A 13751-nucleotide genomic window follows, 5' to 3' on the forward strand; every position below is an offset into this window, starting at 1 on the left:
GACTTGAGACACGTCAGTTGCGTTCCATAAAGCAATTAACTTTGTTCGACCCATTGCCACACTGAGTTTCTTAGTTGGAACAACATAGATGTCTCGTTTAAAAATCAAGTGACAGGCCAGGAGCTAATATATAGTGCACAACGCTTAAAAGGATGTTGTAGCCAAGGGAGTTGTCAAAGACTCCATTTGTTCAGAATCATATTGATCCAAGCGATTGAAATTTGACGGATGACGATACCATTTCCATCCCGTTCCTAAACTTACATCGAACGGTCCCAAATAAAATGATCGACTATTTCACGGACCAGATCAATTCTGGCACCATGTTGCCCGATAAAACTTCGGAGATGGCCAGTCGCATCATTGCCTCTTTCATTACATGAACCATCAGCTCCTCTCTCAGAAAGGCCGTTGGGGTAGGAGGCCTAGCAATGAAATGGCCTTCAATAGCACGGAAGGGTTGCCTAGTCATCCGTGGAATGTTATCTCCCAAGAGGACAAGCACAGCCTAAATTCCTTCACATACCAAAACTTTCGGTTTAGGGAAGTATGGTGCAACAACATAGGTACACGAAATTTCTAATTGTTTTTGGTCTATTGTTTACGGCCTTGGTTTGGGATCGAACGCAGGGTTGAAGAACCTTCAACTAAATTAGGCAGCGATCCAAATGAAGTGGAACAAGAAACGGAATTTTGGAATTCTCTTTTACGATATGAACTTTGACAGCCGCGATTTCGCAGCAGGGTCAAAGCCTTAGAGTTGGTCAATCCTCCAAGACTACTGACCTTCGAGATCAACCTTTCGTTGTATGAGTTTTCTTCGCACAACAAAAGACAGAAACCTAGTGGAGATAAAAGCTCGTCACAAAGCTTCCTTCAGAAAGCATCTCCGTAAATTTGATGAAACAAATAGCGTTGAATGCAAGTGTGCATTCAGGTCTGAACTCTTCCATCCATGAATATTGGATTTCTTGGTTGACTCTGTCTTGGCAAAATCTTCTAATAACTGTATGTACCGTATTAGAGTAATATTTTCTGCCTGATTCCCTTCATACCCTAGAAACTAGTATATTAGATCATAGCTTACTGAAGATATCTGGTCCTTTTTGAAAGACACTACGAAAACAAAAACAAAATCAGCGACAAATATAGGAGGAGAGATATAGGATACATCCTAGGAGTATAGAGTGAGAGCAAAAGTGTCGACAAGGTACTCAGCCAAATTATTTTTTCCACTCTTTTTAATCTAACTTTACATTGGGGAACCAAGAGGAATCTTTTTGCTGATTGAAACATACATATGTAGTCATTTAAAGTTCATGATAACACAAGATGTATTTTCAAATATACCTTACAAAAAAGGTGTTTTCTGGTGTTATATGAGCTACACATGTCATCTACAATAAACTTGATTTTTTAGGTTCCCAGATTTCAAAAAAGCGCCCCTGATATGACTATATCTTTTCAGGGCTAAATTCTAGCTTAGACCAGGCGTGCATGAGTACCCACTCGATGTGTCACTCAAACCAGATGAAATGAAATTCCTCTCAAGCAAATATTACAAAGTCCGGACACTTTGAAATAACTTAAATCCTTACAGACCGGTCCGTTCTAACAGATTGGACGGAGATGCATAAATGTAACCGAAAGTATGAAGAGAGTTCAAGTCTGGCAAAAAAGGTGCAACTTTCTGAAGACTTTGCTTGCCATTTGAGATTGCATACGAATGCGTATGTTGTATCATTTCCATGGGAACCAAACGAAATTAGAGGTGGTGACAATACAGACGTTTACAAACTTGAGCCGGACTAAATCCACAGGGAAGTGGGTCTGTCTGTATTTTGAGTCCTCAGTTGACAATGTCCAGCATCGTATGATTCAGTATGAGACCAGACGAAAACACTTTCGTTCCGGTGGGTAAATTTTCATGTTTTTGATGCGAAACAGCAATTTGTAAATACATGTCGTCAAGTTTACACACAGTATGTGTGAACTTCCTAAGTGAAGCGTTAAGTTCCTGGCCTCAGATCAAAATATAAAACTGAGACAAAGCAATTTCAAGCACGCAAAACCCCGTGAAACTGACACACATTAATCACTGTTGTATTCAATGACACGAGCATCTCGTAACAATTGTTTATACTAAAAAAAAGTCTACGCCATCACTTTTCGAAGATGGCTAATTGGCCCTATCTGGACTTAATATCCCCATCCTGAAACATGATGAAGAGCTTATCGAAAAGTTCATTTTATCTATTGATATGACATCTGGAGAGGATGTAAGTTTTGGGAAGAGTTAAAATTTACTTCAAATGAAGCATGGCAAAATATATTCTGCCGCCCGTGTCTTAAAATGTTTCGAACTTCCACAAGATCTTCGTGATGATCTGCGAGGGAAATAGATCATTTCACCTTTGTGCCTTCAAGATGTCGTTAGTCATCGTGCAGGCTTTTCAAATGAAAATCTTGCACCACATCGGCATTGTTATTGCGAGGAGCTAACACAATTATTTACCTGTTTTAAAACCACACGTTTTCATGTCTCAAAACAGAGTGATCCAATAAAACAAGTGTTTTGTTTTAAAGGTTTATATTCTGGACAAACGATTCTAAAACAAGTTTACAAATGACATATCTGCCTTACATCTACTTGCAAGAATCAGCTCTAAATGACTCAAAGTTGGTTCCAGTGAGGCTGCATTGTGTGTCCAATGAGGATTGACATTGCACACATTTGGTTACGTGATTCTCAAAATTAAGATCCGAATTCAGGGAGCCAGTGGGTATATGGCTTGTATGAATGCTTTGGTTGGAACCTAGTAACGTAATGGAAGTAGATCAGCCCGACACCCTGCTGCCGCCGAACCACCAAAATGTGTCAAGTGGTTGGGCTGGAGTGGCACTTCTCTCCCTAGAGCTCTAGTCCAGGCTAATGAATCTTAGCAAAACAATTAGCATCCAGTGCTCGAGCATCTTGAATAAAGGTGTGCCAGGTCAAAGTTTCCATCATAGCACTTCTTCAACGCAAGTGAAACTCTCTTTGTCGGCAAAAAGTTGACATCCTAGTCTTTGGTAAGCATCCTCGGAAACCAACATCAAAGAGCAACCTCTCAGGCAACCGAAATAAGAACCAACTTCAAAATGAAGTAAAAGGCTTCATTTGAAGGAGGTTCTGGCGGAAATCCAAGTAAATTGTTGGAGCAAAAAAGACTTTTTTGGTTCGATCGTCTTTCTTTGAGAGGAGCGAGTTATTTCGAACGCAAACTTATTTCGTTTTCCGTTTGATTGCACCGCCATTGCCAATTATAACTAGAGTAAATGATAGGGTTAAAAACGACACCAAAAGGGATTGAAGACATGACTCGCAGAAGAGGCTGATTTTTGAGTCAATTTATAACAAAGGCTGACTTAAAATACTCCCTTATTGGCAATCGAATTTTCCTTGTGTTGCTTTTATGCACATATATAAGCTTTTACAGCATCGACTCGCATGATTAGAAAATAAATGTCCAAAGTTGAAATGTTTGCTCAAATCATGTGAAAATAACTCTAGTCTTTCACAACCACTAAAAAATGATAAATGGTTCCGGGGTTACGGGTCATGTCGATAAATATTTACAGTGCTGATGTAACCAACCTGCCTGCCTGCGCCGGCAGATCGCAATCCAGGATTGCCGAGATTGTTCCCTGACTGTTTTTTGGGTCAGAATGTGCTACCAGACCTGATTCAAAAAACAATATGGGACCAATCTCAGCAGTCCTGGATTGTATGTTTGTGTAGAAGACAGATTGGTATCATCAGTAATTTACAGCCGTAAAATAAATGGAAAGGGTTTGTGAGACATCCCATTTTAGCATTGTCAGATCCTCCAATTTCTGTCAATTCCAAAATGAAACGAGAGTACTGGAGAGGGGTTATGTCCCACCAACTTTTTTCCCCGACGAGCAAACTCTTGAACACACTCAAGTGGGGAAGAAGACAAATACAGATTAATGGAAGTTTGTTTTCTTAGAGATCCCAAATCTTGAAATCCAGCCATCGACTCCTCACGTTTCATATCCCTTTCTCATCATTTTTTTTGGTGTGATTCAGTAACCTGTAGACCAGCGTTTTGTTCGAGAATCCGCTTACGTGGACACAGCTATCTCAAAATCTATTTTTATTCACAAATACAATCCTGAAAATACCTTCTCCTAGCTTGCATTATTCTTTTGTATTGTGCGAACAATAAGTGCAGATACGGGATGAAGTGAGGAGAGTAATTGACTTATGTACTGTCTATTCATTGTGCCAAGTTAACACGTGGCCCGTAGAAGTATCAAAGGACTTTACCCATTGATGGAGAGGTACTCCACCAGGCATTTCTCTAGGAAGGCAGTGTGGTTTGAGTTGCACAGTATGATGGCTGTTCGATAGGCGCCCTCATTTGATTGGCAACAATCCAAATTCAGTGTGGGTTTTGGAAGTTTCCAATGCCCTTGAAAACTTGTTCATCTGAACCCATTGCCGCCTTACTTCAGCTTGTTGGTATTTACGTCAGAAAAGCCTCTGAACTAATATCTATCCTGGCTTAGTTAAGAAATCATGGTTTGCAAGCTAATACATATGGTGAAACTTCAAACTCCTGAGTTGTTAACTTGGCATGTAGTTTGGGATGTCCAATTGCAACCTTTGTTTCCCCAACTTTATACGAGACCCATAGATCTTACCTGAACGTAGTTGAGGTTGTAAGAGGCGGCTTCGACCTCCCTTGGGTCGGATTCCGTGGTGTCTTCCATGTCGAAAATGGCCTTTTGTCGGAATGCGGCATTATCATCGAAACCCAACTTGGCATCGGCGGTATAAATCTTACCCTGGGGAGTCTCAGCCAAAGGGTTCACCTCCAATTGAAGACAGTCCACCTTCACAAACATGTCATACAAGCGTTGAACCTACAAAGCAAATTAACTGGTTTGTAGCGAGATTTAGCGGCAATTGAAAGTTGTAACTAATTATCGTGGGCATTTAATGGGTACACTTAAGGCTATTTGTAATTTCAATTTACACGAGCTCTCAGAATGGCTCCTTTATTCTCACAGACCCAAACTATGTATATTGAACAAGCAGGAACATAAGGATAGTATGTAATGGAAGGAAAGATACAGTTATAAATCACGAAACTCCTTAATGGAGGAGGAAAATGGAAGCTTGGCCACATCACTTGAGATATGATGTACGAAAGTTCCAAAGCACTCCCATGATGCAGAGAAATACTTCAGAAGGCTTTGTAGCCTTACTTAGTACACTTCATTCATTCAACTTCAAAGCGCCAAGGAAGCGTTGGACTTAGTGGATCACACTAACGCCTTTTGGAGAAAAATGTGGAATTCAACTGTTTTTTATTTGCACCAAACAAACGGAAATTATCGGGCTCAATTGTATCAAATGTTTCTTTTTTCGATTTGTAACCCAAGCTTCTCAAGGATACTGCATAACAAAGTACTGTGAGATTCATTTATGTATAAATGCACTTGATTATAATTCCTTGATTTCAAAGTCAAAACATCATTTGCTTTTGACATGAAACTTATTTCAAACGCTGGTTTTCGATGAGCAAGTTCTTACAATTTCTTTATTCTCAAATTCAATCAATAACAATCACGTGAATTTGAAATGCAAGTAATTACCAATAATTAAAACTACAATTAATTGGAAACTCAATTCCAGCCATCCAATATAACTTCAACTTGGATTAAAACACAAGTCCGACAATACTGTGCATTAAAGGTGGGTTATCCCGATAGTTGGTAGTCGTTGCACTTCAGGTCGTCCAGATTAAGTTTCCAACAATGCTCATACAAAGCCAATCAACTCGTGTAAGCTATCGCATTAACAGAGAGAGAGATAATTTAGGTCCCCAATGGGTTTTCCCTGATTAATCTGCCTAAACCTCGCATTCAGCATCTACAAAAGCAGAGAGGCCCAACCAATTTCCCCTTTCCTCATAAAAAAGATTCTATCACGGGGAGGAAACTCATTCGAATCTTCTTGAAAGTGACACGAGGTTCGCTCACAAATGGAAATATTATTTTCCTAGCATCCCAAAATTGTATTTGGAATTCATTGCCTCCATTCGTCAAGTCTGGATCTGTGGTCGTAACTCATTTACCACTGGAGAGGGATGTAAAGATAGATAAAAGAAAGAAAAGAAGGAAGTATTTGACACCTCGTTCATCTTGAAGCGTGAACTACATCGACGTGGTCTCTTTGCTCCTAAGCTCAATCAGGTCCAGTAACGAGTCCCTCCCTTGCTGCCACTCATCCATAACATTTTATGCCAAACGTGGAGAAGAACGATGCCATCCATTTTCGATACTCGGCATTCATGTACATATTACTATATAGTATATGTATAGGGGCATAATATGGGCGGGGGTCTTAGTGGTGAGAATACTCGGAGTCTCCCTTGGTTACCATTGATGATCGTGGATTGTGCTTACATTCTAACCACCAAAATTATCCAATATGGTTTGCCAAGAAACCCACCCAGTTTTCTTCTCTTTTGGGAATTGGAAATGAGCTCTATATGTTTGTGGGAGGCACTTGGGCAATCGGATTGGACCCAATGACACTTCTTGGTGGCGGAAACTACAATACTTGTATTGAATATCATATTCAAGATTGCATCTTGACTCAGGCGCTACACGACGAAAGCCAAGATGGTGAGAGATCTCCAACCATCTTTCACAGAACAAGACGAAATATCATTCATGTTGTCATTCTTGTATTGAAGAAATCCTTTGGGTCTTCATCGCTGGCTGCAGTACTTTCCAGCTTCACTCATAACGTGGGAAATGTCCTATTTGTGCAATGAATTCATGTTCCTGGACTCTGAACAGTAGGCTAGATAGGACCCCGGATTCTAACCCCCGAATGGATCGGAATTCCAATTTGCAGGGCCCATAAACAATATTTGGTCCTAGAAACTTCTGACCCGATCAAGAAGGCCCAACAAGGCCCAACTGAGCCTACAGCCTGGTCCTACAAAGCTCAAGTTATCTCGGGTTCGGTTGAGTGACCTTGCAACATTCTCTAATCCTAGCGATCATCCTGCCATTCCAGGACCTCTTAAGTTTCCTGGAGGTAAAGTGTACCTCCAGTTACTTCGGAATTCTAGTAGCATAAAATAGCATTCTACACAGACATTCTCACAAGTGTTGCGTTTGTAAGAATTTTAAGTTTTAACCAAACTTAATATCATGGCGAACGATTCGTACAAAATGAACTTACAGGCAATATGAATCTTGTTTCAGCCACTGCAGTCAAAGGCTTTTTGTTAAACAGTGTATGTAATTGGAATCCTCGAGAATTGTTAAATGAGGTGTAAATTGCTTGGTCACTAATAATCATTATCTGAAATACCTTAGGGCCAAAAAGATAATAATATTCCGAGACTAACCAGAAGGTGCTTGATGTGAAGAATTGCATTAAATAGTGTAACAGTTTTTGATGTTAGTCACACGATCATGTGTCAAAAAATCTGAAATCGGAACAGTAATATAGGGAAATAAAAGCGCACGAAAAGTAGATAATCATAACAACTGCTGCATGACCATTTCCGTATCTCTGTACCATATGAATATGCTTGGTAAATAAAGGTCAGACCATCTACGTGAACAAGGGCCTTTGCAGGCACTATCTAATGGATGAGGAGGAGGCTCCAAAGGTTATTGATATGTTGCATCGAATGACCAACGGAGATTAAGGCTCTAGTAGAAACTCGCCACGAGCATTCTCCAGTTCCGTTCATCCAGTAACACTTTGACTCTTCCACTCGTCCTTGACATCGTTCAATTGGTGTCCAAAACAGACTTTCAATGCTCAAACGCTCGCAGATCGCATTTGGCATTTCGTGTGAGCTCAAAGTCGCCCATTTCACGAGCCTTGAGGCCAAAATGGAGATTGAAGCTTTCGTGGGTCCCACATTGAATTACCTGCTCAGCACATTGACTCTTCAGTTCGCCTTTGAAGCCCAAGAAATCGGCCACCTCATTGGCCACGGCTGGGGTGCATCCAGTGGAAATGCCCACGGGGATCTTCTTGATACGATCAGGCGTTTTTTCGGCGACTTCCTCAATGTCCATGCCTCCATCGGGCGAGCACACAATCACTGGACCATTGTGCTCACGATCCATTACAATGCAGAAATAGGTTTCTCGGGTAATATCGATGGCCTCGGCCACCATCACCTTCAAAGAGAGATCGAAAATGAAAATAATTCGAATGGGACTCTTCACGGTATTATTTCATTTTTTTTCTTGGGCCGAATGGAATCGTATTTCGGATAATGCCAGAAGGATATCCCGACACTCTCTTTTCAATTTCAGTGAGGAAAGTACCTGTCAAAAGTATTTGTTGCGGATTGGATATAGAAAAGGACAGTGCGAACAATGGCAAAGATTTTGAAAAAAAAATGGCTCCGAAAGGAAGGCAAAGAAACGTTTTGGTTGGGAAACTTTCGAACTAAGATACGAAACTCGCCGAGTGTCAGGACCAGTTACTTTCAGTAATTGGTTGGGTGAGCCCAATACCATTTTTTCTATTTGCAGTGGTATAGACCAACCATCATCATTAGATAATGAAGCTTGATGTGATAATCATTGGCTACATCAGTACACGTTTCATTTAGTTGTGATTTCCCCTCAGACTGATCAAGATTGCTTCTTCATCTCCAAAGGCATTAACAACGGTCCATGAGGTAATAATGCGACATTAGAATATTACGCGCAGGGGCATTTGGCCACGGACCTTTTCCAGGGTTAGTTTTGGAACCATTTTCCTCCTACACAATTACCTAATAAAGCCTGCACCAACAAGCACGCGTCCGATCTTCCATCCTATGATTTAGGTCATTGGAAGGTCTATTAAGTCACAGCAAACAAGCTCTTAACTTCAAGGCCCCGATTCACGGTCGCAAAATGGGCCGCGGATGCAGTTGATCTTACGAGTGCTAAACATGATTTATGCCAAGATTTACGATCACCTGAAGTCCAAGGAAGCGGTTCCAGGTTGCTTTTGTCACCTTACAAATCCACCCAAGAATCGTCTTACGTACCTTAGAGACTGGAATTCCGTCCTTTGGAGTCTGCTTTGTGATAAGGCGGTTTCCAATCATGCTGGTGACCAAATCCGGGACTTTCTTGGGATCCTTGGTCAAATGAACGCCTCCCTAAAAAAAAAAAAGGAAAAGAAAGTAAGCGTCTGTGTGTTTATGGCACGTCGGTTTTATTTCTCTTCGGCATTAATAATTATATGAGAAGGGAGTACCCGAGAAGGACACAGGTTATATATTTCTGTATTGCTTCCAGAAGTACAACTATCGTCAGAGTTCATGAATATTCAGAGTTTGCCGTAATTTGGTCTCGAGATGGTCAGAATGACACGCAGAGCTTGCCATCTCCCCCACATTTTACGACAAAATGGAGGGGAGGGTCTTCAAACACAAACAAGGCATTATATATTGCCTTTGAATAATGGACCTTTCTTCTCTCGGAAATCTTAAGGGATTGGTCACAATAATGCATGAAAAAAAACACCATCAAATATTCATTTTGTCCACCAGGTCGACCCAGAAAGCATTACCTTCAGGATTGAGAGTCACTAGCACCCTTACCCAAGATGGATGAAAATATACGTAGAAGAATTGGATGCCGTTATCAAAAATTGCACAAGTTACAATCACAAGTTTCATAATCCTTTTAGGAAGCTAAGGCCTTGAGGTGAGACGTAGTTCTTTGTAAGAAAGTGCAATCGACAGGATCGGAAATTTTTTGATCGAGGAAAGCTTTTATCACCCATTAGTGGTCCATTTTGGTTCCTTTCTATTGGCGATAGTGGCACAGGTGAAAGGTACTTTCATTTTGAAGTGATTCGAATCTGAACTCGAAAGGAAAATCCTCTTCTTGGAGAGACAATCTAGACCCCGATGACGTTGGGGCCCTCTGGACATCAAATCGTGTTCCCATTTTGAAAAGAAGCATTAACGTAATTCTATAGAAACCCAATTACTCCATTTGTTGAGAGAGTACATTTTTAGACCACTAGCATATGACTTGAACAAAGGACTACTCAAAAGATATTGATTGTTTTAATATTTCTACTATGATCCCCAATCGATTTCAAAGAGGTCGCTCATTTAATCTTTTTCAATACTGTACATGTGTAAGTTGAAAGTTTGGGACATTAATTATGCACTCTGAAAGCAAAAAGAAAATTGGACTCTTTGGACCGATATGACTTAAACTCTTCATTGTACTGAGATTTGAGATTAGATAATGTAGGTATTTCTTGCTGAATTGGAACATTTCATGGCTTTGAATTTGTTCAAATAAATTTGATACATGACAAAGTTAAAAGTCTGAGTAATAAATCAAGCACTCCGAAAGCAAAGAAAAAATATTCTATTATTAAGGTGGTTTTCTTTTATTTTTCTTAATTAGGACATCTTATGGCCTTGAATTTGATTAACGCTATTTGTAACACTGGAGTAAAATAATTCCAGCTTGGCCTTTAAATCGTCCTGAAATAATAAAGTACAGTGGAACCCGCTTTTCTCGACAATTCCCTTACATTTTCGTTTCTTTTTAAAAATTCCGATTAATTTTTACAGTTTTAATATGAATTGACTCGGCTTACAACGTCGCCTCCCTCCGGACATATCGTCGTTTTGAGGCAAGTTTTTATGCACCATTCTTTTACGCAACCTACTTTTGTTTAAAAAATCCTTCGTTTCTGATTACACCACATCTGAACCAAATTGTTGCGTGTAAATTTGAAACATATTAACTTTTCTTGTCACTTTGACATTGAAAACAAGACCAGACCACAGGAAAAAAACTGATCACCAGGCTTGTTTATTTATTATAAGCCGTATTCAACTTGGTCCTGAGTTTGAATGTTCCTCCAATACCTTCCATGATATTGTAATGCATAAGTACGCAGAAAAAAATACTTTTCATCTTTCCTACCCCAATCTATTTCTTAGCCTATTTTTCCACTTTTGCAGAGGTTTCACATTTGATCAAATAAGTGGTTGAATACGCATTTTTGGGCATGCTCGAGAAAGTAATCCGGTCGAAAAAGGTCAAAAGAAAGGCTCTTTGAAAAGTTCACGCGGACACTTAAAAAAAATTTGTTCATCAAAGTGTTACCTTGAATCCATTGTCGAAGTGTCCTTTGCCTCGACCTCCGGCTAAAACTTGCGCCTTAATAACATACTCATCACAGGGAAACTCCTTGGGAATGTTTTCAGCCTCGCTCTTGTTCGCAGCCACACGAAACTTCTGAACGGTCACGGCATGATCCTAGAATGACAAACACATCTCTAAACAAGTTAAGAAGCGACCGGACAACATTGCCTAACTTTTCACTCAAACTGTTCACCTTTGGTAATTAATAATAACGCGTGAGTTTCAGCTCATTGTGACCGGTTAAGAAGTCGCAATGAGGATGATACATCGCTATTTAAAGGCATCATGACATGTAATATTGCATGAGACATTGTCATTTTGCCTGTGAAAAGTTCCTTTATCCTCTTGTTAGTGGATCCAAAATCAAGCTGTCATCTAACGATTGAAATCAAAGAGTCTTCTGAGGCTGAGACTTCAAAAGTAGGTAGAAAAATATACAGCAAAGCCTTCATTCTAAGACATGGAAACTTGTCATGCCAGGAGCTTATTCTTATAATCATTTCACGGTCCTTTCAAAAGGAGGCACCATTGACATTGAATTCATACTCACATGGGCTCCAGTCATTTTTTGTACAACACATACTTTTTCTCAGACCAAAGATAAATATAGATAATATACATAAAGATAAAGATATATATTGAATCAAGTGATTGGTGCTGACAAAACCTTGAACAGAAATATAAAATAATTGAGGAACTTTGTAATGGGAAGTCTATTATTAGATAGGTAATCCCTGATTAAGACATCCTTAATAAAACGTGCGTCTGCACCTATTTTCGGCTAAAAAGTAACGCCATTTTAATATCGATATCGAACAATGAGCACACAGCTCAATGAACCACAATTGACCCAAAAATGTAACGCCTATTTATACATTTATATATGAGCCTCATTGAAGTAGTCCAGTCCGAATAATTCCTGGAATGAGTGGATCATACGAGGAAAAACTTCAAAACTTGGGTCGAACCACTTTGCAAGAAAGTAGAGCACGTGGAGGCACCATTGAAGTATTCAAGATGATTATTATAACAAACGACAGGCTCGAAGATGGTTGTGGGCTTTTCTTGCCTCTTTAAGATGACGTAAACACTGGGTTCCGGGCAAGGGGGAACCTCGAAGACCCGCAAGGCCAACCTAGACGTCCGAAATTTCTCTTTCAAATCCAGAGCTTTGTGAATGTGGAATAAATTACCACAAGCATGTCGAGATTGTCCCTCAGCAGAACACTTCAAAGCATGGTTGTGATGCCTTGTGAGTTGGGAATACCATCAATTCGCCACATCTGGTGACTCCTTGACAAACATATTTTCTTGCTCTAGTAACCATAATGGTTCCTGGACACTATTCTTACATTATATTATATCTTATCCGTCTTAACTCATCTTTGGGAGTTTTCTTTAACGTACCTTAATTCGCTGAAACCCATTACAAAGTAAGAACAAATAGATTTAGTTTAAGTCTACTTTTTCCCGATAGGTTTGGAATTTAAAAAAACTCTCGTCTTCTAGAGATATGGACTTAAAACGTCCATCTCTTAAACCATTTATCTTATCTAAAATTAGCATTTAATAACATCGATAGACCTGGCCAAAACGATAAAACATGGCTCAAAATTTGTAAATGGAACTCAGGAGGGCCTTTTTTTAAGTCTTCTCTCTCTTAAAGCTATAACTTTGGCTCGAACCAATCACATGCTATAGGAGTAATTTGCTTTCAATTGCAACAATTTACATGTCCAACTTGATGCATTTACTGTCAAAAGTGACTCCAGACTGGATGTGACCTAAAGCCGGCCAATTCTCAGCCGACCATTTGAACCATATACAAAATTCCAGCTCTGTTATACCAAATATCTTATAAACCATGACGTGACTGGCTGGGAAATCATTTCCAATCAAACATCACTTGGATGAGACATTCATGTGCAGGTTGCTTAAGTAAGGACACAATTACTTTCTATCTTTCTTGTACCTTAGACACACCATTTTAGCTTTTGGGCAGGGGTCTTCCAATTCTTAGGTTCATATGTTCGAGCACCCAAGCACAAAGAAGGGGCAAAAAACCAATGTTAGAATACTTAAGTGTGTTTGAAAGTATATTATACATATTATGCATATTATGATGAGGTCTCCTCACTGAAACACAAGATTACTCCATTTTCTATAATGAGTCTGGGAATGTGGTACCTGGAGAAGTCCCTTGGCTTGATATTCCAAAAGATCGAGATGTCTCACGGCTTGTTGACCAATGGTCGTCGAAGGACCCGAGGCTGCTCCCAAGAGAGCCGGAGAGCTCTTGTACAAGAACGAGGTCAAAGTTTTGCTTAGAATCGGCATGGTCGGACAAGTACGTAGAATGGAGGACTTGGAATGCTGGCGAGCTCAAGTTCACACTTCAAACAACAGAGGTTGGTAGTAGTTGGATGGATGATGGATGCATGGATCAAACTCAGCAAGAGAAGGGCTTCGTGGAGGTCAGCTGATGATGATGATCCTCATGTGTACGTTAACGACTCAGTTTA

General features: G+C 39.9%; 1 protein-coding gene across 1 annotated transcript in view; it reads right to left on the reverse strand.

Moving 5' to 3' along the window:
- LOC131880286 (succinate--CoA ligase [GDP-forming] subunit beta, mitochondrial-like) overlaps positions 1-13698 on the reverse strand; it is a 21406-nt gene extending 7708 nt beyond the window's left edge. The window contains exons 1-5 of the mRNA XM_059226872.1: positions 13417-13698; positions 11191-11343; positions 9096-9209; positions 7975-8229; positions 4711-4932 (exon numbers count right to left, since the gene is read on the reverse strand). Of these exons, the coding sequence (XP_059082855.1) occupies positions 4711-4932; positions 7975-8229; positions 9096-9209; positions 11191-11343; positions 13417-13566 (894 nt within the window). The 5' untranslated portion in view covers positions 13567-13698. The remainder of the gene's footprint in view (positions 1-4710; positions 4933-7974; positions 8230-9095; positions 9210-11190; positions 11344-13416) is intronic.
- Between the last annotated feature and the right edge of the window lie 53 nt (positions 13699-13751).

Source organism: Tigriopus californicus, chromosome 5 (assembly GCF_007210705.1).
Source record: "Tigriopus californicus strain San Diego chromosome 5, Tcal_SD_v2.1, whole genome shotgun sequence".
Taxonomy (NCBI): Eukaryota; Metazoa; Arthropoda; class Copepoda; order Harpacticoida; family Harpacticidae; genus Tigriopus; species Tigriopus californicus.